At 52.7% G+C, this 26,334-nt stretch overlaps 11 protein-coding genes and 1 non-coding gene across 12 annotated transcripts; 6 read left to right on the forward strand and 6 right to left on the reverse strand.

Annotated features, from left to right (window-relative positions):
• Positions 1–1,945: 1,945 nt before the first annotated feature.
• SCP_0906090 (hypothetical protein) lies at positions 1,946–2,740 on the forward strand (the record flags this gene model as incomplete). The annotated part of the gene is made up of 1 exon (XM_027761841.1): positions 1,946–2,740. The coding sequence occupies one exon, from the start codon at positions 1,946–1,948 to the stop codon at positions 2,738–2,740; it is 795 nt and encodes a 264-aa protein (XP_027617642.1).
• Positions 2,741–4,050: 1,310 nt separating this feature from the next.
• On the forward strand, positions 4,051–4,656 carry SCP_0906100 (hypothetical protein; the record flags this gene model as incomplete). Its single annotated transcript, XM_027761842.1, has 3 exons — positions 4,051–4,189; positions 4,243–4,544; positions 4,618–4,656. The coding sequence occupies 3 exons, from the start codon at positions 4,051–4,053 to the stop codon at positions 4,654–4,656; spliced, it is 480 nt and encodes a 159-aa protein (XP_027617643.1).
• Positions 4,657–5,516: 860 nt separating this feature from the next.
• Positions 5,517–6,539, forward strand: SCP_0906110 (hypothetical protein; the record flags this gene model as incomplete). Its single annotated transcript, XM_027761843.1, has 2 exons — positions 5,517–5,794; positions 5,843–6,539. 2 exons carry the CDS (start codon positions 5,517–5,519, stop codon positions 6,537–6,539), a joined length of 975 nt encoding a protein of 324 aa, XP_027617644.1.
• A 504-nt stretch (positions 6,540–7,043) lies between these two features.
• On the reverse strand, positions 7,044–9,059 carry SCP_0906120 (Aspyridones efflux protein; the record flags this gene model as incomplete). Its single annotated transcript, XM_027761844.1, has 12 exons — positions 7,044–7,132; positions 7,192–7,379; positions 7,439–7,547; positions 7,603–7,735; positions 7,793–7,918; positions 7,973–8,036; positions 8,106–8,260; positions 8,322–8,489; positions 8,542–8,563; positions 8,613–8,668; positions 8,727–8,774; positions 8,826–9,059. 12 exons carry the CDS (start codon positions 9,057–9,059, stop codon positions 7,044–7,046), a joined length of 1,392 nt encoding a protein of 463 aa, XP_027617645.1.
• A 1,452-nt stretch (positions 9,060–10,511) lies between these two features.
• On the reverse strand, positions 10,512–12,048 carry SCP_0906130 (Thioredoxin domain-containing protein, mitochondrial; the record flags this gene model as incomplete). Its single annotated transcript, XM_027761845.1, has 6 exons — positions 10,512–10,909; positions 10,965–11,184; positions 11,240–11,389; positions 11,442–11,585; positions 11,638–11,676; positions 11,920–12,048. 6 exons carry the CDS (start codon positions 12,046–12,048, stop codon positions 10,512–10,514), a joined length of 1,080 nt encoding a protein of 359 aa, XP_027617646.1.
• A 367-nt stretch (positions 12,049–12,415) lies between these two features.
• Positions 12,416–13,380, forward strand: SCP_0906140 (hypothetical protein; the record flags this gene model as incomplete). Its single annotated transcript, XM_027761846.1, has 3 exons — positions 12,416–12,560; positions 12,616–13,156; positions 13,218–13,380. The coding sequence occupies 3 exons, from the start codon at positions 12,416–12,418 to the stop codon at positions 13,378–13,380; spliced, it is 849 nt and encodes a 282-aa protein (XP_027617647.1).
• A 502-nt stretch (positions 13,381–13,882) lies between these two features.
• Positions 13,883–14,843, reverse strand: SCP_0906150 (predicted protein; the record flags this gene model as incomplete). Its single annotated transcript, XM_027761847.1, has 4 exons — positions 13,883–13,960; positions 14,016–14,103; positions 14,163–14,214; positions 14,276–14,843. The coding sequence occupies 4 exons, from the start codon at positions 14,841–14,843 to the stop codon at positions 13,883–13,885; spliced, it is 786 nt and encodes a 261-aa protein (XP_027617648.1).
• Positions 14,844–14,939: 96 nt separating this feature from the next.
• SCP_t0906160 lies at positions 14,940–15,012 on the forward strand. The gene has a single exon. It is a non-coding gene; the product is annotated as a tRNA-Ile (tRNA).
• A 249-nt stretch (positions 15,013–15,261) lies between these two features.
• SCP_0906170 (WLM-domain-containing protein) lies at positions 15,262–16,495 on the reverse strand (the record flags this gene model as incomplete). The annotated part of the gene is made up of 4 exons (XM_027761848.1): positions 15,262–15,558; positions 15,618–16,282; positions 16,359–16,405; positions 16,461–16,495. The coding sequence occupies 4 exons, from the start codon at positions 16,493–16,495 to the stop codon at positions 15,262–15,264; spliced, it is 1,044 nt and encodes a 347-aa protein (XP_027617649.1).
• A 1,473-nt stretch (positions 16,496–17,968) lies between these two features.
• On the reverse strand, positions 17,969–19,116 carry SCP_0906180 (Linoleate 10R-lipoxygenase COP4; the record flags this gene model as incomplete). Its single annotated transcript, XM_027761849.1, has 4 exons — positions 17,969–18,322; positions 18,387–18,457; positions 18,551–18,675; positions 18,734–19,116. 4 exons carry the CDS (start codon positions 19,114–19,116, stop codon positions 17,969–17,971), a joined length of 933 nt encoding a protein of 310 aa, XP_027617650.1.
• A 1,665-nt stretch (positions 19,117–20,781) lies between these two features.
• Positions 20,782–23,336, reverse strand: SCP_0906190 (Phenol hydroxylase; the record flags this gene model as incomplete). Its single annotated transcript, XM_027761850.1, has 15 exons — positions 20,782–20,965; positions 21,025–21,435; positions 21,485–21,612; positions 21,661–21,716; positions 21,773–21,814; positions 21,869–21,955; positions 22,008–22,292; positions 22,346–22,402; positions 22,462–22,543; positions 22,596–22,745; positions 22,799–22,852; positions 22,903–22,938; positions 22,992–23,045; positions 23,095–23,158; positions 23,212–23,336. 15 exons carry the CDS (start codon positions 23,334–23,336, stop codon positions 20,782–20,784), a joined length of 1,815 nt encoding a protein of 604 aa, XP_027617651.1.
• Positions 23,337–23,953: 617 nt separating this feature from the next.
• On the forward strand, positions 23,954–26,117 carry SCP_0906200 (predicted protein; the record flags this gene model as incomplete). Its single annotated transcript, XM_027761851.1, has 5 exons — positions 23,954–24,020; positions 24,078–24,373; positions 24,419–24,495; positions 24,544–25,458; positions 25,511–26,117. 5 exons carry the CDS (start codon positions 23,954–23,956, stop codon positions 26,115–26,117), a joined length of 1,962 nt encoding a protein of 653 aa, XP_027617652.1.
• Positions 26,118–26,334: the final 217 nt, after the last annotated feature.

The following is a 26,334-nucleotide window of genomic DNA, read 5'->3' on the forward strand; positions in this document are numbered from 1 at the left end:
CCTGTCCCACGGTCGTGAGAATGCTGAGTCAGTCATGACTCTGCGTGAGAGACAATCTGTCCATATGGAGATAAGGTCGTGCTGCAAAGACAAGGCAGCAGCGAGGTCGTCGTGCGTCTAGCGCATGTATCAGGGTCTAGGGCCATGCCCATGAGGTTCGGTATCTGTATCGTAAGGGTAAGGCAAAGGTGAGGCAAACATGCCTTTGTCGCATGTGTGATAGGAAGCGCGTCCTAGGTCTGGATCTTGTACATGAGGTAAACATGCCTTGAGCACAAGGCGCATATCATCAGATGATCTGGTAGATCCGTGCCGGATAGATAAGGGCGATGACCATGATGACATTATGGTCATGTGGTCAGTGACGTCATTGTCACATGGTCAGTCTAGGCTCTGTGACGTCATTGTCACGTGATCGGTAAAGGTAGAGGCGGAAGTCGTCCGCGCGTTCCTCAGAGAGGAGCTTTGTAACACGACCGGACAATGTCCAAGACCTCGGTTGCAATTTGCTGCGAGTGCGTAAGCTTCACGATAACATTTCAATCTGGCTCTTCAAATCTGACGTAAAGAATGCGTATCGTTTAATCCCCATGCACTCTTTGTGGCAATTGAAGCAAGTTGTCTCTGTGAACGGCTTACGATGCATTAATCGATGCATGTGTATTGGTAGTCGCGGATCTCTGGACATATGGTGCTCATTTATGAGCCTTGTCGTCTGGATTGCTATTCACATATACTCGATTGAGGCCCTCCAAGCCTACATGGATGATAATTTCGCTTTTGACCTCCTGGCCCATATTGTTTTCTATGAACCTTATCATCACTACATGCCTCACCAGCAAGTAATGCTCCTTCGTCTTTGGGACGAGTTACAAATCCCACATGAGGACTCGAAGCAAGTTCACGGTCACGCGCTCACAATTATCGGCTTTCATGTCGACATGCAAAACATGACCATTACTCTGCCGCAAGAATCCTGCACAGCCCTGGTTACGCATATTTGTGATTTTGTGACCAATGCCCCTCAACGTTGACATCCTCTCCGTGACTGGCAACGTCTTCTTGGTTGGATCAATTGGGGACTCAATGTTCAACCTCTCCTACACCCAGCTTTGCAGGCGGCCTACACGAAGATCCGAGGCCTCGCTATTCCGCATGCACCAGTGTTCCTCAATGCCCGAGTCAAGTGAGATCTACTTTGGGTTGCTGACATGCTTGATCGTCATGTTGGCATCTTCATGCTGTGAGCCACAGCATGGGGCCCCACTGATGCTGAACTCACAATTTTTTGTGATGCTTGCTTGACTGGAATTGCCTTCTGGTGCCCCCGGCTTAATAAAGGATTCATCGCAGATGTTCCGACACCTACTCGACAAGGTGAAGATATCATTTTCTGGTACGAAGCCCTCGCAGTCCTATCTGCCTTACAATGGGCTATCTCTCTCCCTTCCCGATACTTTCACATTGCTATATTTACCGACAATCTCAATACTGTCCAAATTTTCAATTCGCTCCGAGCGAGCGAAGGCTTTGAAGACCTTTTGCTTTTTGCCTGCGGTCTCCTTATTGCAAGTGATGTCGACCTTCGTGTCTGGCACATTGCTGGAACTGACAACCTAGTGGTGGATGCGTTGTCACGCCATCTTATCCATGTTGCTTTACAGCATGTTCCTCAGCTTCGCCTCCACACCTTCATACCCTCACGAATCACACTGGGGGATGCCGCGTTATGATCTCCATTGCTGCATCATCCAGGCAACCTCACCGGGAACCCTGGACGTTGGATCGACTTGTCCGCGAGCGAGCAATCGCTCTCGGTCACGCCATTGACCACTCCACCCAGCTCACTTACACTTCTCACCTGCAATCCTACTTGACTTTTTGCAAAATACATGGCTTCCTCATTGACCCAACTCCCGATACACTGTCCTTTTATGTTGTCTTCATGTGCCACCACATCAAGCCCGATTCGGTCGATTCTTATCTTTCCGGTATTTGCAACCAACTCGAGCATCTTTTCCCCAACATCCGTGCGGTTCGCCACGGCCATCTTGTCGCACGCACTCTCGCAGGTTGTAAAAGGATGTTTAATTCCCCACCTAACCGAAAACGCCCTCTCGAGATCGAGGACTTGCAGTTGCTCCTACAGGTCTTCCTGCCCAATTCCCATGATAATCTCCTTTTCAGGGCAATTCTTCTCTGCGGCTTCTTCGCCCTTCACCGTCTGGGCGAACTTACATATCCTAACAACCCTCGCCTTCACAGCAGCCGCAAACTCATTCGACGCTCATCCGTCCTGCTAACGAGCTCCTCCTGCACCTACATCTTACCGTCCCATAAAGCTGACCGCCTCTTCCAAGGCAGCACTATCATCTTTGCCACCCAAAACGATGACATAGACCCGGTGCAACCTTTCGCATCCTATCTTACCTCCCGCAATCAGCTTTTCCCGTATCACCCCGCGCTCTTTATAGCCTCCGACGGCACCGTACCTACGCGCTCCTGGTTTATCTCCCGCCTACGCACCTACCTTCATGACAATGTCACCGGACATTCCCTTCGCGCAGGTGGTGCCACTTTCTTCGCAGCAGCAGGCTGGCCAGACAACAGGATTCAAGCTCTAGGCTGCTGGTCCTCAGAGGCCTTCAAGATATACATTCGTAAGAATCCTGTTGTCTTACAAGCTCTCCTGCATGGCCGAATTCTCTCCTCTCACACTCCCACATTCGCTCGTGTATGACTTTCCCCCTTCAACACACCACCAACCCACCCCTCCTCCAACTCCAATATGTCATCTTTACTGGATGCCATACACGATCGCACCGATGAAAGCTCTCGAGCGCCCTACACGATGTCTTGAGGTGCAATGTATGATATTTGGGTCGCCTCCCATGTGGGAGGCGGCCATTTTCGGCTATCCTGCTTTTCATTGCGAGCGCGCAGCATCCCCGAGTCCTGACCAAGGTACGTGTCGATTAGTCGAGTTTAGAGGAAGGTTTTAACAAGTCTAATCGACGCGGCGGTCATCGGCTTGACTCGAAACCCAGGCAGCGTCTGGATGGCTCATGACACTCGCAGCGCGAGTCACGTCCAGCGGACAAGCTCCACAGACTGGCGGGGTCTCGGGAGCGCTGCCTCTGTCGAGGCGGAAGGTGTTTCCCGGGTCGGACCCCCCCGCTTACTAGGTGGAGGTGTGCTTCAGGGGTGCTCTCCCTCCTTGACCCTTCTCGCACCTCCACCTTGCTAGGTCTGTCTTTCCGTGCAGCGCACGCCTTGCCATTACTAACACCTTTGCCTTGCCAGGAACGTCGCGAAGTGCCATTTTTCGAGCTTCCCACCCTGTCTCTCTCCCACCCATTGGTATCTTCTCTACACGCGCTCTTCCTCTCTCTGTAACAATAGTTCCTTTCGCGCTCCTCGTTGTATTTTTACTGTAGTTGTACACACGATCGCACCGATGAAAGCTCTCGAGCGCCCTACACGATGTCTTGAGGCGCAATGTATGATATTTGGGTCGCCTCCCATGTGGGAGGCGGCCGTTTTCGGCTATCCTGCTTTTCATTGCGAGCGCGCAGCATCCCCGAGTCCTGACCAAGGTACGTGTCGATTAGCCTGAAGAAATACTTTATTCTTTTTCCACAGTTTTTGTGTGCTTTACTTTAACCCTTTCTAGAGGTTTTTCCGCAAAAAATACTGGGCCTTCTTGTGACACCGCTATGACTTGCGTGACAAATACGTCATGTTAAATATGCTCAAGTTCGAACCCAACCTTGACTCTTTCTCGTTCCATTTATTCCTGACGTATCGTTGCAAGGTAAATCTAGCTATTGCAGAATCTCTGCGGTGTCTCCGTAATGTAACCGCCATCGAGGACGAGCTGAGGGCAGTGTCCCATTCTGAGTAAGTATCCGGTAAGGCGAGATGTCACTGCTCCACCACCTCCACTATCCGACTCCTTCCGCTCTTACAAAAACGCCATGGCGTATCTGAGAACCTCTCCATTTGTATTGCCACATTCTTGACCATACATCTGTCCACCAACATATCATAATGTCTACCCGTCAATCGACAATCACCGTTCTCCTCTTTACTGTCTGCGCCCACGCCCAGAGCGGCGGATACTCTGGAGGAGGTTATTCAGGGCAAAACTCGCGCCTTTCTGGAGGCTCGATAGCAGGGATCATTGTAGGTACCGTACCGATCTACATATTTCTGTGCTTGCGCCTGCTCATTCACTACGAGGTGCAATTATCTTCTGCCTCCTACTCTGTCTATGCTGCATGACGTCCATGCGTCGACCCCGAGCTGGGGCTGAGATTCCTATCTCCACTAATCATCGTCGCTTTGGTGGCGGCGGCAGTAGCGTGGACCTGGGAGTTCAGGAAGCTGGGTATGCAGGACCGCCTCAGCCGCCGTGGAATAATACGCAGGCGGCGAGTGATGGGTACGGTGGCTATCAACCTCCAGGGCAACCACCGGCTCCGCCTCCTCCGTATAGCCGCGAAGGTGGAGAGTTTACTCCTGAGGTGCGCGAATTCGCTCCGGTAAGTTTTGCTATTATCCGCGACAGATCTCACTCTCTGATCTTTGAATCTCACACCATCTGCTACAATGAAGCCCCCAGGACCTCCGCCTCCTGCTCATACGAAATTTTGAGTGCGGATAAGAGGAATATAATGGGTTTTTCCGTGAATGATAGTAGAGGTACCGGTGTATGCTGGATTCTCAGACATGACATATCATTTATATATTGGGCAGTAGTTCCCTCCCGCATTTTAGAAATAATCGAGCGAGGAAAATGCGTGCACCAGGGAACTTGAACGCCCTACCGAGGGCCCGGACCAGTTGGGCCAGTATGTTGAACGCAACGTAACCCAGGTGCCGCTGTACCGACCGAAACCAGAAGGTATGAATCGCCACCACTGGACGAGAAAGACTGAAGCCCTCTCGCAGAGCGCTTGTGCAATGGCTTTCAGTGAAAGGTACTGTTGGGAATGCCCGGAGGAAACGCTCCGAGGGCACCTGTACATGGAGCCCGCCACAGCGGGGAATGATTAAAGAACCTTATTCCGAATGTATATAAAGGAAATCTATTTTGGGAATCCGGCTGAGTAATCGGGTTCTTTCCTTCGTCCGAAACATCACCGCAATATCCTCTGGGAAATAATCTATCTCTCTCAACAGGTACGTTCAACAGTGGCCAGGACCTCGCAGCTGTAGAACTATACCAGCACGGCGTGCTGGTACGCCGTGCTGGTATAGTTCTGAGCACGCTGCCTACTGTACTGCCAGTGGTCCAGCGGACAACGAGATCTTACATCGGAAGTGAGTAATGCATGGTTAATACCCAGGACTCGTTCGTTATGTGTCTATGAGCTGTTTGGTCTTGGGCAGTGTACAAATAAGACCAGACGATGCATATATAGAAAATACCGCACTGCGTCAGGCTTTCCCAATCGCAGCCGCTCTGTGTAACCCATAGTCTCCATCGTATGAAATCCGAGACAGCCGGTGACATGCCATCGACATCTATTAGCGACTTCTCCCCCAGCAATGACATGATCTGGTACTCCGATGGCAGCGTTATTCTCGTCGTGGAGAAAACTGCGTTCCGCGTGCATGCGTCAATTCTCGCTGCGCAGTGCGAAGTATTCAAAGGTATGCTCGGGATACCGCAGCCTGCACCGGACGCGGAAACCGGCGGCGCAGAGGTGTACGAGGGGTGCCCCGTTGTCAGGATGCAGGACTCTGCAGTCGATTTAACACATTTCCTGAAGTCCATCTATGACTTCCAGTGAGTACGTCTGTTCAATGCTGGTCATGTTTTTGACTTCGAGGCCAGATATTTTCAGTCAGGCGTGAAGTCCAAATTTCCCATCGTTGCGGCGGTTCTTCGTCTCAGTACTAAATATCATGCCCCCGCTCTGCGCCATCGTGCGATCAGCTTTCTGTCTACAGCCTATCCCTCGACGCTCGCTGCTTGGGACAAGCGGTCCATACAGCGACTTATTCCTCCCTTCGAAGACGAATTCTGCGCCTACGTCGCGCTTGCCACCGAGACAGACGTCAGAGCCATTTTACCTGGGCTGTACTACGCAGCGGCCAGGAAACCTCTGGGACAGATCATTCCCTTACTGCGCACTCTTGCCATTGCACCAGCGGTGCAGTGGGACGTGTGTTCCGACTTCGTGCTAGGGCGCGAGCGCCTCTTCCAGGTGGAAATTAAACACATACTCACGTTCCTCAATGTTGAGTTCAAACACCCTGGATGCCAGGCACTTTCCTCTTGCACAACCATCCTGAACAGCACTGCGAGGCTCGCATTAAGAAAGGCGACTGAGGCAGAGGCATACCACCAGTGGTGCAGCGCGAACGCGAGTGAGGTGGGCCGCTCGCTCGCGTTGTGCCAGCCATGCTCCACGACAGTCGAGAACTCTATCAAGGATGCGAGGAATGTCGTGTGGGAGCAGCTTCCGGGATTATTTGGGCTCCCGGACTGGGAGACGTTGAAGGCTAGGGATGAACTAGACGTCGAGTGAGCAGGTAGGACGCACATCAAACCCGCGCATCTGCATAGCACTTGCATTCATTATGATAATCGTCTTTCCTCTTGATTTTATTGCTGAAGATCTGTAAGGATGACAAGTCGGAAGTAGCATTAATATTGAGTAGCATGCATGTAACAGTCAATTTTGCCAAATTTTCAACCGCTCGTTGACTATAATGCACCCAGATCTGCGTGAAGGCCAACTGATCTCTGTTCACAACGCCCACGAATAAGCAATGGATATTCTGCTGAACGTACAAAATGGACGATGTTAATACCGATATATAATGTAAGATTCTATTGGTCTGCAACAACTTGAAGGTAAAGCATTCTGCGATAGCTTGTTTCCGTGTAGTATGGCTTCCAAAATACCCGATTCGAATGATGTAAATCTAGAATGTCCTCGCGCACTCGAGCACTGAAATGTTTTTGGCACGATCGTGTCATAGTGTTTCACGTCGTCTTAGGTCGTCAACACGCAGCAATGTATGAGGGCTCACAGCTTCGCAAACATCCCACCAGAGTCTTTCGCGAGCAGGTATCGTGACATCAACATCAGAATCACGCCGATCTCCACTGTGGTGCCTGCCCAAATAATTTTCAGGGTTCGCAATGGATGGGGCGTGTATACACCGAAGACGTACCTGCATAGATACCTACCCACTTGTAGGTCCCTGTGGAGTCGTAGATAGCACCGGATATTGGCGGTCCAGCAAGCGCACCCATCGCGAGAAGCATGAACGCCATGCCGATGCGCTGGCCCACGTCGTGCCTTTCGCCCATAGCGACGATCGGCGTAGCAACAAGGGAAGCATATACCCCAGAGGACATGCTGGGCATAGGAACGCGTAAGCCGGATGCAGTACGCCTTGCAACAGGACACAGGTTCACCCGTAGAGAAGAGCAACAGCAACGTTCGCACCGACTGATTTTGCGGCAGGCCATACGTATGTCATGACCCCGGCGATCAGTGTTGCTGGTATCATTACATTTAGTTGCCCTGGTGGCGCAAGTGTGTTTAATCATCAATTATACAAATAGAGGGAGGAACGGACCTATATGATCTGCGATGATTCCGCCTGACAGCCGACCAAAGGCCGAGCCGGCATTGGCGATGGGAAGAAGGTAGAACGAGAAGGTCTGGGGTACGCCTGCTTGGGCAGCACTGACATCAATATATGTCAACACCTGAGGAATGCATGACAGGGTCAACAGAGTTACACGCAGTAATGAAGGTAGGCGTACTGTGTAGAGACCTAGCCAATTGACCAGTGCGGCTACAGTATAGAGTGTATATGGCATGAATCTAAATGCCGCCAGATTTATGAAAGAGCCCGACTTGTTGTTGGGCGGAAGTCGCCGGTCTACAGTCTAGTGGGAAATCTATCAGGTCTGGCGGCTGGCAAACGCAAGCACACGACTCACAAGATTGCAGATGCCCAACAGCATAAGGATGATGAATCCCATAATGCGCATAGTCCACTTGAACCTGACAACCAGCCTGCAATTAGCAGCACGCCGGCAGAAAGCATGCAGAAGAGAATGGGGAGATACGGACCCTACGTGCTCGATCAAATTGCGCACAGCAATCGGGAAGACTGTTCCGCCAACACTAGAGCCCAATGACATGCTGGCATACGCAAGGTTAATCCTCTTTTCGAACCAATGCGCAAGAATGCCCATAATTGGTCCGAAGATGGACCCGCTTGCCAGCTGAACGACAAAAGCACAGTGAATACTAAAGACGTCACGTCAGGATGTATCGGGCCCTTACCCCAACTGCAATACCCTGGCATAGGAGGAACTGCCAGAATTCTTTGCATTCTGCAACCAAGAATGCAGCGGCGACGAGAATGCATGATGATACCAACAAGGGCAGTTTGAAATAACCCATGTCGAACAATCTACCCAAGACTAGACCGGGCATGAACACTAGCGCATACTGCGAGAAACCTGTCAGAAAGTGTCTGCATACACCAATGAATGGAGCCAACCTGAATGGAGCCAATCCAAGCGCTGATCGGCTGGTCAGATCGAGCACCACCAACGTTCAAAATGTACTCACATCGTCGATGGGGATGTGTCGGGAAGAAGAGTCTCTTCATAGTACGCTTGGAAAACCTGCGGACGATGTCAACATACGTCACCGATTCAAGATGACGATTTGGAAATTGCTCACACCCCAAGCATTCACAAATCCAAAAGTCCCGCAGGTCCCACAAGCAACCTGAAAGTCAACATCAGAGGGTATGTCAGCGCGAAGGAACCAGACACGTACACCAAACACTACCATCCACGCCCGAAGCCCTCCATCTGGAAATGTAATATGCGGGATCTCCTCGTCAGCAGCGGCGTCACACTCTTCCTCTGACTCGACTCGGTCTTTGGATTCTATCTTCGTCGGCTCGGACTGGTCGATGGTGCGTTCGTCCGACTTGCGAGCCATGCTTTTCTCAAACGAAGCACCTCGCTGCGTCTGGTTGCTCTCTTGCTGAACTGTATGTTCTTCCATGCCGAGTCGTAAATGTGGAATCGTTGAAGGGTTCGTGATGGCGTTCAAGAATCTGGCACGACAACCCACGGGAAAGTTTTTATGAGAACACTGCACGAGGACGCAGTGACTCGATTTTACTCACTTACTGCACAGTGCGAGAACTTTTTCACCACCGTTCCTAGTATATAGGGCGCGATGAGGGAAGGGGAAATGGGTCGTTTCTGCGACTCAGATCTCAGACCCTCCATCACCTACATAAGTTTCCGGATTATTCATGTTTGGCCGAGAGTTTCTGCGAAGACCGAAGGGGTCGGAATGGGCCATCTGGCCTCGGCGTAATGTTCCAGTAACGAACGAATCAAACAGTCGGATATGTTCGTCACATGGTACGCAAACTTGCAATGATCTCCAAGTAGACAATCCTTTTGACTTCCTTTACCTGACCTTGCACGATGGATCGAAGTCCTGCATGTGACTGTGTCTAATGAGGAGATCAAAATGACTTCCGGTGCAGAGAATTTGAGTTGAACCTCATCCATGTTTGTTTGGACGCGTTATCAGGAACTTGCGCGGAAACCACCTGACCGCTTGGATCTGTTATTCGTTGGTTATTCGTCTTCAATACGTACAGAGCGGCCTTCCGTCCCTAACTAAGCGCTGCTGACCGTCTTGCACGCAAACTAAATAGAATACTAAAGAGAACTACTGCAGGACCGACTTCGTGTACGTCTGTTTCTGAAGGATGCAATATATGCATGACACCACACGCAGTACTATCGGACTACCAGAGATAAATCAATAATATATGAACCCATTGCAGACTCGTATGTAGTACATGATCATATTCCTTCTGCTGTCAATGTCTCAAAATTGTCAGGAACAATGGACCTGTATTATACGTCAGAGCGTAACTGGCCTTTCCCACATCTCCGAGGCAAACATTCTCGCACGCAAAGTACCTCTCGTAAGACACAGGCTACAGCACCGTTTGCATGCATGAACATGCGCATGCTTGGTAGACGAGTGGATGCCAGAAAAGGCTGAGACACTGCGCTCCTAATGTGCCAAGATTGCGTGCGCATACCCGGAGCGGAAGGAAGCTCGAATGCGAAGTCTGGCACCAGCGGGGCAACTGAAGTCATCGGTGCGTTTGCAATTCCCTTGGTTTCATCTCTGTGCATTTGTCTGTATTCTCGTTCCCGCGAGGTATAGTCTCCTCCCCTCAAGACACGCCACATTGATATAAGTAGAACATCAGGTTGTTGCTAAGTTTGATATGATGGAAGGGTGAACCTTTCTTTGGTGTAACGAATATCATCGTCCGTGTATGGGCCCGCTGGGAAGAAACACGCTACTTTATGCAATTATACTGACAGCCATGGAAATACCACGAGGCCGCAAGCTATACGCAAACCCTATAAACAGACTGGAAAATATCTATCCAAGTTTGCGAGCTCACAATCCCCATAATTACAGTTCGTCCTTCACACGGGATTGATTGCCAGTAGTCACCGTCTCCTCGATCGCGATTGGTGTCTCTTCGACAGGTAATTCTGTGGTTTCGCCCTTCGCTCTTTCTGTGGTTTCGCTCTTCGCGCCTTCTGATATTTTGCTCTTCGCTCTTTCCATTTCAGTTGCGGGTTCGTTTAGCAGGGTAGATTCTGCAGCTGGTGTAGCAGCCGGGGCAGGTTCGCGCTCGACCTGGGAAGAGGGAGCTTGCGCTGCTTCGAAGGGAACTTGGTCGTTGTGATCGGGTTGGGCCTCAGGTGTAGGTTCCTCCGCTTCAGTTTCTTTGGGTACCATGAAGTCGGCCGTGCCATCCACTATGGAGTCAAAGAATTTGGAAACCTGTTGGAATTTTTGTGTGCCTAAGCCGGCCGTTAGCCAACGTTAGTTGATATTGAGTGAAACGCAAGGATTTACCGTCATAGCGCACGAACTCGGTTGATCCTGGGGGATATACCAGGATTCGAGAGGCCTTTGACGCATGATCTTCCGCTCCTAGCTTCACCGCGCTCTTCCCGGTCTTATCGCGATGGATGGCAAATGATATCGCGTCCTTGTACTTGTTCCCCAGAGACTTCCACATGAGGGGTATCTCCTTCCCCGGATGGAGAAGAATTGCGCTGGGCTTGGTGATGTTCTGTGGAAGTCAATGGTCTGAGTAGACGCTGAAGGTGGCTACAAAGCCGACTTACGTCCTCTACCCAGTCGTTGATATTCGTGACGGTGTCCAAGCGCCTCACCGCATGCGGAATATTCTTCGATGCCCAGTAGAAAAACGCCTTCGAAGTTCGCTCATTTGAGTCGAAGCTAACGGCTCTTGACTGCCCACCACGAGGGAACAGCTGCGGTTCAGGTAAGTGCTCGTCGCATAGGAAAGAATGTATAGACGATTACTTTCACTGTCGGGAAGCCCTGCACGCCCTGCTCCGCACAGAGCCGTTTGTTCGCCTCATCATCGCAGTCGACCGCATAGAGCGGGACCATTGGGGTGAGCGCGACTGCCGCTTTGCTGAATTCAGGCGCCATTCGTTGGCAGTGCTATATGATGGCGACGTAAGCATAAAGGCTGAGACCAGGGATGAATTCTTACGCCACACCAGGGAGCGACGAACGCGACTACGGAAGTCATCTATAATTAGAGTTAGAACGCACCCCGAGAAAGAGCAAGGAACGAAAGTGATAGTTAGTTTCCTCGCATACGTAAGAGTATGCATAGCGAGGAAAGAAGGAAATAGGATTAGCATGACAATAACTGTGCACAATTTGACGTAAATTGGGCACAGAATTTAGAATGTATCATCAACTTGACTTGGCTCTTGAACAAGACGTCGAGGGCTGGAAATACGAGCAAGCTCTACAAGTGATCACGTACGTTCTGCTTCATAGCCTTCCTGAAACTGTTTGCGTCAAGCATCTTGACTTTTGTATCCGCAGGAAATAACGCAGCGGACACCATTGAAGGTGCGAACGCGAACGTCAGAACCACCCAAGGCAGTCTCATCGCAAGGCAGTTCTCGCGGGCAAAGACTGAGCCGTGTCGCAAAGCGCCGAGGTACAAGACCGAGAAGATCTTCCACAGTCCAGTAAAGGGACCCGTTAGAACCAGTTGCAGCCCAATAGAAGAAGCAAGATCGTCTGCAACACAGCTGCCGGCAGGCAATTGTGGTTGCAGCAAGGATTCGGAGGTTGAAACCCTGCGCGGAGCGACGACCCGAACTTGAAACCGTGACGGTGAAACGGGTGAGATTAGCTGACTACGTGGCTCAGCGGTCGACCAATTGGTCCGGGCCCTTGGGACTGTATGGCGTTGTTGCCCGCTGGCTCGACGCCGACACGATCACGTGGAGTTCCTGCCTGCCACTGGCACCATGTCGTCGAAATCTAAGGAATATCTACAATTGCTGCTGAAAAATGTTACAACTGAAGTACAGGAAATCTCTATTCTTTGTGCGCAAGGTCTCGCGTCATTTACCTGGCTCTGGCCGCTTCGGGGCATTTACTTTGCCGTCAACTGTACGTGCTATTAAATCTTGCTTAGACATATCTCTATACCATAGATATCACACAGATCCCTCTATTTTACTCTCAGTGCGTGGAGCGCTTGCCAAGTCGCTCGTCTCCTCGGCGATTATCTTCGGTATTCTGGCCCTGCTCACGTACTCTCCACAAGTCGCACTCCTCGCCCTCTTTACCGGCCCGCTCGCACCCATCCTCGCGCTTCTTCTCGTCAGCGTCGAGTCACTCGTACTTCTCTGCGCACTAACGCGCCCGCTCTTCCTGGATCCGGCACTCGTCCACCTCTTCGACGCGACCCTCCTCGCGCGGGGCCAGGCACAGCTCGTCCGGGAAGGCAAGACACGCGCGGGAGCGCCCTCCCAAGTCTCGAGCACTCTCGTACGCCCGTTAAAGGCGCTCTCGTCCGACGGCGTCGTGCGCTACGTCCTCTCCCTCCCGCTCAACCTTGTCCCCGTCCTCGGCACCGCCGCGTTCCTGCTGTACAACGGCGACCGCAGTGGTGCCGGCTGGCACGCGCGATACTTCCAGCTGAAGGGGCTCTCGAAGTCTCAGAGGAGACAATTCGTCAAGTCCAGAAGGGCGCAGTATGCTGCGTGCGTGCCTGGGGGTCGGTGCTGTCGTTTGTACTGACTCTGACGTTGGTGCGATGTTTAGGTTCGGTACAGCAACGCTGCTGTTCAATTTCATTCCGTTTGTCGGGCTTGTGTTCAGCTTCACGAACACGATTGGTGCCGCTATGTGGGCGGCGCAGATCGAAGCGCAGGCTAATCCCATTGGCGCGGAAGAAAAGGTAGCGGACACTCTCAAGACACAGTGAGTGACTTTTGGAGCGACGGACATGCACTTGGCCGTTCTCCCAATACGCGAACTTCTCGCAGTTGTAATGTGCTCGAGCGAAGCTTGAGCTTGTTTGTGTATAGCATACTCAACTTACAGCGTGCTACTCGTACTCCTTGGACTGACATTGAATTACAGAACATTTCTACGTATACATAAGACGTATGCTAGTAGCCTTTCTGCTTGTGGAGAGTTGTTGCATTCACGACCAATGACATCACTGGCTGTAGTGGAGAATTCTAACGAGACAGGAGCACACGTTTGATTCGCAGTTTGACAACAGACCGGCCTATTTGCTAAGACAGACACTGGAGCAATAGCAGACAGCAGAATCAATACAGTATTCATTCGAGGCAGAGAAATGGGTGCTTGAGCAATTGGGCGGAGAGCAGAGCAAAGCACATGCAGGACAATTGGTATGGTAAATGAAAGCAACACAGGGAAAGGAAAAGACTGCACTGGCTGCAGACCAAAAACAACAATCACACCTCGCCGTAGAACACGCATTCGGAATATCGCTCGTCGTCGCTACCTTCTTTCGTGAGCAGAATCTCCTTCACCTGCGAGCAGGCCGGTTAGCCGCATATACACGCATACATCGACGTGGAAACGTACCTCTGGAGGGGGATTGAGCCCAAGTGCTTCGGCGCGTTCCCACCGCTGCAGACGTGTGACGCCAATGCACGGCCCATACTCGTATGAGCTGGGCAGAAAGGGAAGGAACGTAAGTTATAGCTAGAGAATAAACAGGCAGCAACGTACAGATCAAACACACGAAGAGTGTGGTCAATCATTGTTTGCCCCTCAGCGTGTACTAGACGGCATACATCGTCAGAATACCGGACGTCTCATCCCAATCGCTACAAGCCACTCACCAGGCTCGAGATGGCCCATCTTCTCCCGGACGACGCCATAGTGTTTCCTCCACCGCCCAGCGCGGTCCTTGAGGTCGAGCTTCGCCTTGCCCTTGTCCTTCTTCGCACCCTTCGCAACACCTGCGTTCTCCTCCCCCTCGCGCGAGTCGAACACCGCCTTGACCTTCGCCCCGCCCTTCACAGACTTTGGCTCCTCCGTCCTCCTCCTCTTCAGCGCCGGCTCCCCGCTCTCGCTTCTGCTCTTCCGGATAGTGTTTCCCGACCCCTCTTCCACCTCGATCTCCTCCTCAAAGTCAAACCCCTCCTCCTCATCCACATCCACATCGCTATCGCTGCTCACATTGATGACCGCTGCAGGCTTGGCGGGCTTCGAGGCGGTAGACGACGCGTGCGCGAGCTTCCCCTTCGCGGGCTTGCCCTTCGCGAGACTGCCGGTGGAGCCGGTGCGCTTCGCATCAGCGAAGCTCAGCGTGCCCTGCTTGAGCGCCTGCTGGGTGCTGCTCCGCAGCTTCTTGATGGAGGAGCTGGAGGTGGGAGTGAGGGAGCGAGTAGATTTCGGCGGGGACATGATGGTTTTCGGGCAGGATATTACAATCGCCAGCCAGTATAGTGAGCGTCGAGTTATACTATATATTGACCTAACTTTGGTAAAGAGGATTATATCGGCCGGCTAGCTCAGTTGGTAGAGCGTCGTACTAATAATGCGAATGTCGTCAGTTCAATCCTGGCGTTGGCCATAAATTGTTTTGATATCATCTTCGAATCGTCTTCTTGTTTTTAAGGAAGTCCCTTTAGGTCCAGAAAACCACTGTCTCCGAATGCACAGGTCGACTTCTGAATGGGCTGCAATTACAGATGTTAACTAAGGGCGAAACCTAGCCTGTCAGTGAGCAACGAAAGGTGAGATAATCGAAGGGGATTGAAATATTGATAGACCTCGCATTGTAGCATTCGCTCGTGTATAGGCTTGTCCTCTAGATCTACACTTATGTCGACGGTTCAGTTGTACCGCACTGCCGCTCAAGCTCCTCCTCTTCTTTGCGCAAACGGATGATGGCCGCCTGCAGTACTCGGCGCCGCCGCCGCTCCCTTGATTCGTCTCCTGGATATTCTGATGATCCTCCTAGTATATGGGGACCTTCCGACGCTAAATATGCTTGTGCTTCCGCCTCTAGGTAGGACGATGAGGTATAAGCCTCGTCACCTAGACTGTGAGTTCCTTCGGCAGCAGCACGCTCAAAGTCCACAATTTCGCGGCTCAGCTGAGAGTTCAGCTCTTTGAACTGGAACACGATAGAGTGAGCACTTCACGAGGTGTCTTACTCAAGTGAAAGAGGCTCACCCCAACCTCGTGATTCTTGTGTACAATGTGTGCAAGCTCGTGGCACAGCACCTTCCGGATCTCTCTGTAGGCTCGGAAGCCGTCATACGTATCTGTGCGTAGCCGTAGCTTGATGATATGCATGGGCGAGATGTTGATACCAAGCTTGTCTGGGTGTTCATGCGGAGCCAGCTCAGTCAGCAGCGGTACAGAAAACTGGTGGTTCTGCATAACGTGCAGGATCGCGGGGTCGCTCGCTAGCCGCGAGAGCAGTGCGCGCGCCGCAGCAGGATCGGGGAGGTGCGCAAGTGGCTCGATGCTGTGGAAACGGTACTGCGCACCCATGGAGGGGACGCTGGGGCCTGTCGAGCGCAATCGTGTTGGGCCCTTCGCCGCGCGTTCGCGCAGTATGCGCTCCCGGCGCTGGTGCTCGTCCTCCGCTGCGCGCAGCCCACCGATCTCCTGCACTGTCGAGCCGAGCAGCTGCACCTTCACGCCATAGCGCAACCCAGCATCGAGTATCGTGGCATCGTCGGCTGCGCGTGCGTTCTTCCCCTTGTACAGGAGCTTCTGGTGCGCGGGCGGGACAGAGGTGAGCTCCTCGAGGTGGGCTTGCAGGACGGCGAGGGTGGTGTCAGGGAGGAATGAGAGGCGGTGAGCGGTGCCGCGGTGAGTAACTGTGAATTCTATGGGTTTCGCGGGCGAGGACATGACGGTAGTATGCGGTGAGTATTACAGAAGATGTGGCAGATAGTAACTTACTGTTGATGGGGCTGTGTGAGTATTGCGTATGTATAAAGCACGCGTATCTGGAGATTTGTCAGAGTTCCGAAAGAGAGATCGAAGATTACATCAGTCGCCAACGTCACGGTCACGGTCGGAACATTCAACCGTGACATGTTCACTTTCGAACACAGCGGCTGGGCGTTTCGCTCCCTTCCCTTGTCGGCCCTTCTGTTACGCGCAATGCCTGTGATGAGAAGTGTAAAGATGACCGCGCTCACAATCGTAGATCTGTTAGATCGGTGTGAACTTGAAGCTATGCATGCACGGATAGCCAGGACCTCCCCGAATAAGCTACAACGAAATTGAACATCCACAGAAGACCTCCCTCTACTCATCAACGCCGTTCTTTCCCGAACGCCTTGGCTATTTGATTCAAATCACGCCCTTCTCCTCTACATGTCCCCCGCAGGCTGCAAAACATTCAATATCCTGTTTAACAAATGATCAGAAAATGTACATGCAGAGACGACGCAATCTCCCTGAAGCTCGGCACGCATAGCTCTGACGTCGTGGACAATCGCTCGCAAATGCTGCTCGCCCTCATCTTCAAGGATACTGCACCCCCATCGTGTCCTTGGTGCCACATCGTTCACAAGTTGATATCACCAGGAATCGCATGCGACGGGAGACCTGAGTTCTGTACTTGTAAAAACAGATACGTGTCCCCATGGCGCAGATCCCATATGGTAATACAGGAGCCACTGGTTCGTCGGGAAGCTCAGTGTAACACTAGCGCATTTGAATATCGGCTTTAGAGCGCAAGTCCGGTGAAGCAGGAGGTTTGATTTCGATGAAGAAGACGGGGTGGTGAGCAATGTTGACTACGAGAATCTGAACAGAATCAATTAACTCTTGCCACTTGAAGCTTGAGGGGCCGTACGAACTGAGGAGCGATTTCAAAATTGGAGTCCCAAGGGAAAAGATGATTGAGCAGTTTGTTGTATGTCCTATATAAAATGCCAACTAATCGGTGTGGATGCCACTGACAAAAATGAGTTGAGGGTCGGAGTTGGCCAAACCATGCTGGCGGTGTCAATGTTACTATCATGAATTTTGCGCCGGATGGGTAAGTATTTCAGCGGTCCCTCTTCCATCCCGCACTTGCACAAATATTAATGCCATGCTTGACTAAGTCTCATGCTCGCATACGGTCGTGTCACTGTCTAACCGCGGCGCTCACAGCATCGGGCAGGATATTCATGGTATAGTAAAACAGTACCATTGGTGATGGCTCTTCCGGTTGCACTATACAACGCTTGGCGCAATAGTCTCCGGCATGCATATGATGTTTGTATGGCACGTAGAGCACAACAGCCGATTATTCGGGATTTCTCCGATCTACATTGGACAACCTAGATCGATGCAGCGGTGAGGCACCAGCCAACTACACTCCATTTTTTTCTGGGATGCAAGCAGGCACACATCTTTTAACAGCTTCAAAGATACCTAAGGTGTACAAGTGTCTACATCTACAATTTCTAAGCAATCGGGTAAGAGAATCGAGCTGTGGAAATGGCTATGACACTTGTAGTCCATATGGCATAGATATCTGTCACTGATAGTACACTTCATCTGGACGGAACAATTCAGAGGTGAGCCTTCAGCTGCGGGATGGTCAACGGAACGATAAGCGTCTCTGCCACTTCCTCATTTCGCTCCCCAAAATACCGCTTTGACAGAAAATCCCATTCGATGACCCCACTGATCCATGCCTCAAGCCCGGAGATATAGAGTAGCAGGTTTGCATTGTTCGCCTTCCCATATGAACGGCCCACGAGCTCCGCTTTGTCGGTCATGAAATGCGCCATGCTAGCCGTATACTCTGCTGCGAGGTAATCGGCTGCAGCCTGAAGCGGGAGCTGCTTTGCATTCATAATCACGGTGAGGATGTTCGCAGCAGAGAGTCCCTTGGCCTGCTCCATGTCATAGGAGTGCGCATCCTGACGAACATACGGAGGAAAGAATTAGTCACGACAGCAGCTGAGATATCAGAGAATAGCTGACGTTTGTCCAGCTGATTAAGTCATCTGCGGTGTCGCACACACGGACAAATACGGGGTCGCGCACGATCTCGTCTGGGAGCTCGAATCCAAAGCAATATTCGTATAGGTCCTATTGAGTTCTGCACGAGCTGATTGCGCGTCGAAAGCGCTTGTACTCTTCCAGACCGAGAACTTCGCCACGCTCGCGTAGCCCAGCCTCCCTCACAACCTCGTTGACATATTGTTCGGTATGTTCGATAAATCGGCGGAATGCATTTGGTCCGAATCGCGCCCGAAGTCGTTCGCCTATGCTGTCGTTTTATATAAGCCTCTAGAGAGAAAGTAAAGACAAACGATACTACAACTCACTCGCATGTCATCTGAGAGATGACTGAGCCGTCGCAAGCTTCACCCGCAAGGCCACCCAGATACGACACCGCTGTGTGCTGTGCCTCGTCGAAAGTTTGCTTATCAGTCATTTCGTCGAACACAAAAATGCAGTTCGTAAGGTCGCAGATGGTGCGCAGCTCCGGGTGCGCTGCGGTGGGATAAGTGTATGCAGCGAGGCGTTCGAAATCAGCAGAGGCGAGGGCCGCGCGCTTGTGTGGTTCAGTGGGGAAGTGGGCGAAACTGTCGATCCACATTGTCGACTCTACGCGCATGAGGTTGTAGAGCGGGTTCAGGAGTAGGGGCAATTTTGATATAGCCTGGAAGTCTGGGAGTCTGAATTGATTTCTATTCGGCGTGGCCATGGCGCTGGATGTGGGTAACTACTCAGTCTGCGGCTGACCCTTCAGAGGAGGGTTGGTGAGATTTATACTCATACCAAACTTTGCTTCCGAGTGGTCCCACATTTCACCCAGTACGGTGTGGTACGGAAGCTTCAATCATATAGCATATGACCTGTGAACGTGGTAACCTCGGCCCTCGGTGACACTGACCTTGATGAACGTGGTTTAAGTTACCAGTCGAGACAGAGCGAGGAACTTCATATTTGTTATCGGATAGAACCCTCAATGGAAGGAAGTAACGAATGCCAAAGTACTGGTCCTGGACGGTACCGTCGGGCCTGAGGCGTGCGTCTCGAGTATGTGGTAGATCTCAGCCATGACAAATGGAGTTCAGGTCAGCTTCAGGTTGGTCCTTGTCAGCGAATCCTGCAAGCCGATTCAGAGCGTTGACTTTCTTCAAAGCCACGCACATGAGATAAGTTATCGAAGCTGGGGCGCGTGGGTACTATGGGTTACACTTACTCGGCAGGACGTGTAACTCGGCAGTTTCCCATGTATAGGGAAGATTCGGGTCGAATGCTCTAAGCTGCGGGAATTTGACCGGAGAATATGCTCGGCTCTGCTGAATTTCCACCTCATATGGGGGGCTTCCGACTTACAGGTCCTGCCAAGTAAGTGGTAACCTATAGTATAATCGCGAGTACGCGGCGGCGAGGGGGAAGGCGACAGCAAACGACTCGAAGTGACGCGGTAACTACGTGACTAGGTAAGTAACGTGGTGGCGCAGGCGATAAAACTATGACTTACTCTGCCGCAATGAATATATCCCAACAGGTACGTCGATGCGTGCTATATGTTCTCTCGGATCATGCGCGGGGAATAATAGTGGTCCGGTCAAAAGACGCTCGGCAAGCATTCTTGCTCTGGTATTGCAGTTCTGGCATACGCAAAAATTGTGAGTTTGTTGCTGGAAATTGGTTAGTGAAATTGACTGCAACGCTTCACAGTTGCATACAGCATCAACCACTAGCATTCGGAGATAAGACCGATTACACACTTGCCTTGTGCTCCTTGGACGTTACCTGTGCTCAACCTTCGCAAATAGTATGACATCTTTAGCATGTGGATCGGGACCGGGAACAAACTGGGGTAAGAATTCATGAATAACATGAATTCCTTCTTCCCATCAGCAAGCTTCGAAAGTTTGTTGAATATGCAGAACACGGACCGCGAGGTTGAACATGTCTTCACGAGTGCGCTTCGCCGTTCGTTGAAGATGGACGAAGCTCACCGTGCCAAGACCATGCCCTGCCAAATTTTAGATTAATACGATGCACCTACGTCTCAGTGGGTTCATGTATTTGAGCGCCGAACTCGTCGCTCCAGCTTAGTGGTCAGATTGCGTTTCGGAGTCAGCGTGCTCTGTCACGTGACCGCGACGCGCATTGGTAGAGTCTGGCGGGTATCCGGCAGACCAGTTCTCTCACCGTCTGGACGACCAGAATAGCGCAGGGTCTAGCTCTCAACATCGCCGATATTAGTGGCAGTAAAGACAGCCAGTCGATTCAGACGCGAAGTAAATGATCATTTGGACATTTCGTCAAGCCCTAAGTTAGGATCTTGCGCATACATGTTGGTACGTCCACCCCAATTGATTGGTAGAGCACATAAGATGCACGGCTAGTATCATGGCGCCAACATAAACGACGCAAAATATTCGCCAATGTCATCGACACGTCCAAAGGGCGCGACCGCGCCGACGTACCCATCGGGCCGTACCACGACGATGGCGCCCCGCGGGTCAATGCCGTAGTATTCGTACCCGCCACCACCGCTCCGCCTGTACATGTCCGCGTCGTCCAGAAGCACCCTGCAAAACAGTTAGATTCTGGTTCCTGTTAGAAGTCACCCACGTGCGATGAAACTCACTTCGACCAATGCGGCCTGAACAGCTCCGGCAGGTCGGTGAAGTTAACCTCCTGTTTCTTTGCAGAGGAGATGGATAGGATATCAAAGACGTTATCCGGCGCGCCGCGCCCGAAACGTCGGAAAAAACCCTCGGGCGCGCCCATCTCTTCTGCCAGGGCATTCACGCGGGCTAGCTGCTGCTCGTCGGCTGTGTTCCCGGCGAACACAAGGATCTTAAAGCGCGTGTCGGACGGAAGGAGATCCTGCAGCTCGAACGGGCGAGCGTCCGCAGCACACACGAACACATGCGGGAGCATGCGCTGGCCGATGATCAGCTTGGTTGCGTAGGACTGGTGTGTTGTGTTCACTATGGCTGACGCGCCATAGTGCACGCCGATCCCGCTCGTGAATAGGCCGAAGGTCTGGAATGCCCTGCAGTTTCAGTGTTAGAGGACGAATGTTCGGTAGGAGAAGGCCTTACTGCAAGAATTGTTCATGCGTCACGCCGTCCTGGTTCTCCTCCGTATGTGGCTTGCCGGAGAACAGCGCAGAGAAGGTCTTGTCAAAGTCGATGAGGTCCCGAGCGTACTTTCGGCGCTCGAATTCGTACTGGGAAGACGTGAGTAAGATCGATGCGTCGCATCAGAGATCAATCACCGTCTTCAGCAGCGGCATACCTGCCCACCCGCGAAGTACATGCGTGATCTTCCACACTATCGACTCGTAGGTAAGACGAGACATATAAACTGTGCTCCATTGTTCGTCATACCTAAATTGTGCGAATCGTTCATGCTCGCGTTCATCCCTTGACCTGAAAACAAGGTAAATCATAAAGGAAACAACGATCCTTCTGTAGGGCACGTACCAGCCTTGGGCGAGTGGGTGTGGCACGCGTCCCCAGCGATGAACACGCGTTCGTGGACAGAATACTGAGAAGCTACCCGCTGTCCAACTTGCCAACGCCACACTTCAGTTTGGCCTCATCCTTTAAAAACGCGACATACTGATATACAGCGTCCACCACTGGACGTCGCCCTTCGTCGCTATTTTGTACGGATAGAACGACTTCTTCGCGGCCTCGAGCAGCTGTGGCGGGCCCATCTTGCTCTTGTCGACGCGGCCCGAGGCATCGACAACCTCCGTGTCCGTGAGCTGGATGTAGAGCCGCACGGTGTCGCCTTCGCGCGGGATGACCATGCACGAGCCGTTGTTAGAGTGGATCGCGCAGCGGTTGCGGATGTCAGGGAAGTCGGTATCGGGAATCATGTCAACGACGCCCCAGATGTAGTCTGCATGGGAAATCTCTCAGGATGCAGTGCGCTCTGAGATGCGGTATACGTACCGGTCTGTTCGCCGTCCATGAGAATCCCAAGCGTCTTCCGGACCCACGAGTGTGCTCCTGTGAGAGGTGTTCCATTGATGAGAAAGGTTTTAATTTGAAGAACGACGATCAAGTACCATCCGCTCCGAGAACGAACTTGGCGTGTACGATCTCCGTGTCGTTCTGACCTTCTGCCGGGTTCAGATACTTTAACACCACCTGAAAGACACGTTATCACTCTATAGAAGGAACGAACAAAACAAGGACGTACCTTCACAGGGTGGGAATGAGGGTCTTTCAGCTCTGCCTCGTTCGCCGATACTTCGAGCGCGATGGGTATGATTGGTCGCTCAACTTCAAGGCCTAATAATCGCATAGAGTCCAGTATGATGGCTTCGATGCCCCCTTGATGCAAGGTGATCTATATGTTCACTGTATTGATTGAGTCGGTTTCGTAGCATTCAATGTGCGCACTTCGAAAGGATAGCGGGCAGTTGGAGCAGATACATCTGCTGTACGACCAGTCCGCTGATGCAACTTAAGTAAACATGTGATTTTCCGAATCATCGAGTCATTACCTCAATTCCGCCATTGGGACTCGGATTGTAAAAGGCCTGCAATGGTGAGAAATGAGGCTTGGTTCGAGCGAGGATGAATTAAGACTGACCGCCATGTGCATCTGATTTCCTTCGCGAATGAGACGTTCAGCGAGGCCATAACTCTGTCGAACGAGTCAATATCACAAGGGTCCTAGCTAGCGCTACCGCTACCTGGAATACTTCGATAGTGCGAGGCTGAATGCCGTCCGCTTGTCCAGCAGCAACCTTGGCAGGTCTGGTGCAGAGAAATGAATGTCATAAATGCAGATCACGCATGCTGGTGCACACCTCTGATCGACAATGCGTACGTTTACGCCGGCCCTGGCAAGGCCTTGAGCACACATAAGTCCGGCTGGACCAGCGCCTATGACCAGAACATCGACTTCGGTTTCGTTGATGAGAGCAGTAGGCATGTTGGGGAGAGGTGACTGGCAAATGCGGATCCAAGTCCCGTTTTATATCTGGGGGACCCGCTGCTAGCGTTCGGACCATCCGAGGGGTGGGTGCCGGATTGTCTACGTGAGAGGGTCATGCAGGCAAATTAGAGAGGGGTCATGGGTCTCGCATAACCAAGAATGGGAAATTCATGTTGGTGGGCTGTGATACTTACACCCTTTTGCAGAAGTTTGCGAGACTTCTCCACCGGCCTTTGTGAATAATATTGATGGTAGAAGAGAGCCTCGGAACCGATGCGACGATAACAGCGACGAGGCCCCTCGCCTCCAGGAACTTGACGCCGCAACCACTAACTTCAACCATCCACAGAATCAGTCAGATGTTAGAAATTTCTGCAAACAGCGCTGAGTAACGCATGTATATGATGGGCTCAGGCAAATCCGCCTCAGGCTGCGCGTTGCCAAGGCGGGATTACGTAAGCTGCTGAGGGTATAACGTTCGTCGCTGCAGAGAACGACGACAAGGACTCGATACTCGACTGCGCCGCCCTATGCTCATCCCGTAGCACACGCTATCCAACCATTTATCTTTATTCGTCTCTCTCGCATTCTCTACCAGCTCAGGATACGGGCTAATGCCTGGTGTGACTGTGTTATCACCTTCCTCAGCTCTCGGACTCCGTCTGCCCTTGAAATTTGCACGTAAGTTCCGCCACGACCACCATATCTTCCTCTCATTCATGCTGCGCAATCCAGCAGCTATGCAAAATGGACTGAGCACCCACCATGACACCGTTGCGCAGATCAAGGAGGCTGCAAAGGAACAAGCTCAGAAAGTCCGCGGTGCATCTGCCATCTCCCTTCTCAAGTCTGCACGCGGTCAGATCCAGCTCGCACAAGCACTCGAGCGCGATGGCAACCTCAAGGGCGCTCTCAGTGCCCTTACCAAGTCTGCCGCGTTGGCACAGATGTTCATGGACTCCGCCGAGTTCAAGCAGGAAGCGCAGCCGGGCAAGATGGGTGTCCTCGTCAAGGACTTCCTCGACTTTCAGAACGTAAGCACGCCTTGACGTATGCTCGCCAGTCGCTGAATTTAGCAGCATGAGGGCCAAGATCTCACAGGCAAGATCCAGGCTGTAGAGACCAAGTTGCTAGATGGGGAGCGGTCGTCTTCACAGTGTGTGCTCTATTCCCTTCTCATCCGCATGGCCTCACGTGGCGGCAGAGTCGATGATGCTGAAAGCGACGTGGAACCCGCGCAGCGCACTGGCGGCAGCATTGCAGACCGCATGCGCGCGCTCCAGACCGCCGGACTGTCCGTCTCCTCGACCAAGCGGCTGTCCCGCGAGCTCTCCCCCGCGCCGTCGCCTCTGTCGCCGGACATGGCGCGGCCGAACCGAGCCTCTCTGCAGAGCCTGTCCTCGCAGCTGGCGAGCTTGCCAAGCCTGACGACGTCCAGTCTGTCTCCCGTCGCAGCAAGTTCGTCGGCGGCGTCGGCGGCGTCGCCGCACGCGCTCGTCCCAACCTCCAGTCTGGGCCCACCGTCTCCTCCCTCGTCGACATCGTCTTCCCCACGCCTGTCGCATTTCAATTTGGCCGAGTTCGCATCCCAGTTCCCGTCTATCGACGAGCTCGACGAGATGGACGGGCTGAAGCTACCGTCTGTGCCCACAGGCACGGGCAGCGCGAGCTCGCGCGCCTCCAGCAAGCACTCGGACCCGGATTTGCGCGGGGAGCGCTCACTGTTCTCGCCCCCGAGGGCGTTCCCGCTCCTCCCCATGGACCCCGGCCCCCGCCCGTCGAGCACGCCCATCCCTCCCACGATAGACACGTTCATCAGCCGCCCCGCATCGCCCGCGCCCTCGTGGTCACCCCGCTCCCCGCCGTCGGTCCCCCGCAAACCGTCTGGACTCGCGCTCGGCGGCCGCTCGCCCGTCATGGGCCCGACGACACCTCCGACCGCGGAAAGATCCGAGACACCGATCTCGACGCTGTTCCCCAAGACGCTCTTGGAGCTCAACGCCAAGCCGAATTACAAGGTGCTCGTATTGGATGTGCGAACCCGCGCGGAGTTCGAGCAGGAGCACGTCAAGGTCGACGCGGTGGTGTGCATAGAGCCGTCGGTGCTCTTGCGGGACGGGTAGCTATCTCCACTCGATTTCTTCGTGACCGGCTTACTGACGGATCTGCAGGATCACTGCCAAGGGTATCGAAGATTCGCTCACTGTCGCGCCCCGGCACGAGTGGGCGCTGTTCAGCAACCGTGACAAGTTCGATTTTGTCGCGGTGTACGACGACAAATCGGAGACGTTTGGCCCGCCGAGTTCCCCGTTGTCGATATTCGTCCGGGCGATTTACGAGGTGGCGTTCTCAAAGTACCTGAAACATCCGCCGATGCTGCTCGTCGGGGGTTTGCATGCGTGGAAGCGAGAATTTGGGGACAGAGAACTAATTCAGGGCGCCTCGGGATCGTCATCGGTCGCGCGGAGTGTCTCAGGCATGCCGAACGGGCTGGCATCTCCCAGCGCAAATGGAGTAATTGCTCCCGTACCTTCTTTAGCTGAGAGTTTGCCTCCCACCCTTAGCCATACGCGATTACCAGCGGAGTCCACGAGTACTACGGTTTCTGCGACCGCTAACCATGATATGGACAGCGTCTCGTTCGGACGACATAGATCAGGGACAGAGCCAGCACCGTCGTACGAGCAACACTCTCGCAGGCTATGGGTACGGAGTAGGCGGGATGGTCATCTCGCTGGAGTGGCACGACGATCGCCCGCGGCTGATATACCAGAGTGAGCAGTACGTGAGGTTGATGCGCGGATGGACATGCTGCTCGGTGTGAGATCGGTCGGCCGTTAAAGTACACGAGCGGCGTGGCGGTTTACTGGCGCGTCATCCAGAGTGCGCAAAGTGCTCAGTAGAGTCTGTTGACACGAAGCCACTCAGCCAGGTGAGTTCTGAATCAATGTCTTGTGAGCACTATGCACACTCGGAACAGCCATCGTGCGCTTCT

The sequence above is a fragment of the Sparassis crispa genome (genome assembly GCF_003851025.1).
Source record: "Sparassis crispa DNA, contig_000008F, whole genome shotgun sequence".
Classification (NCBI taxonomy): Eukaryota; Fungi; Basidiomycota; class Agaricomycetes; order Polyporales; family Sparassidaceae; genus Sparassis; species Sparassis crispa.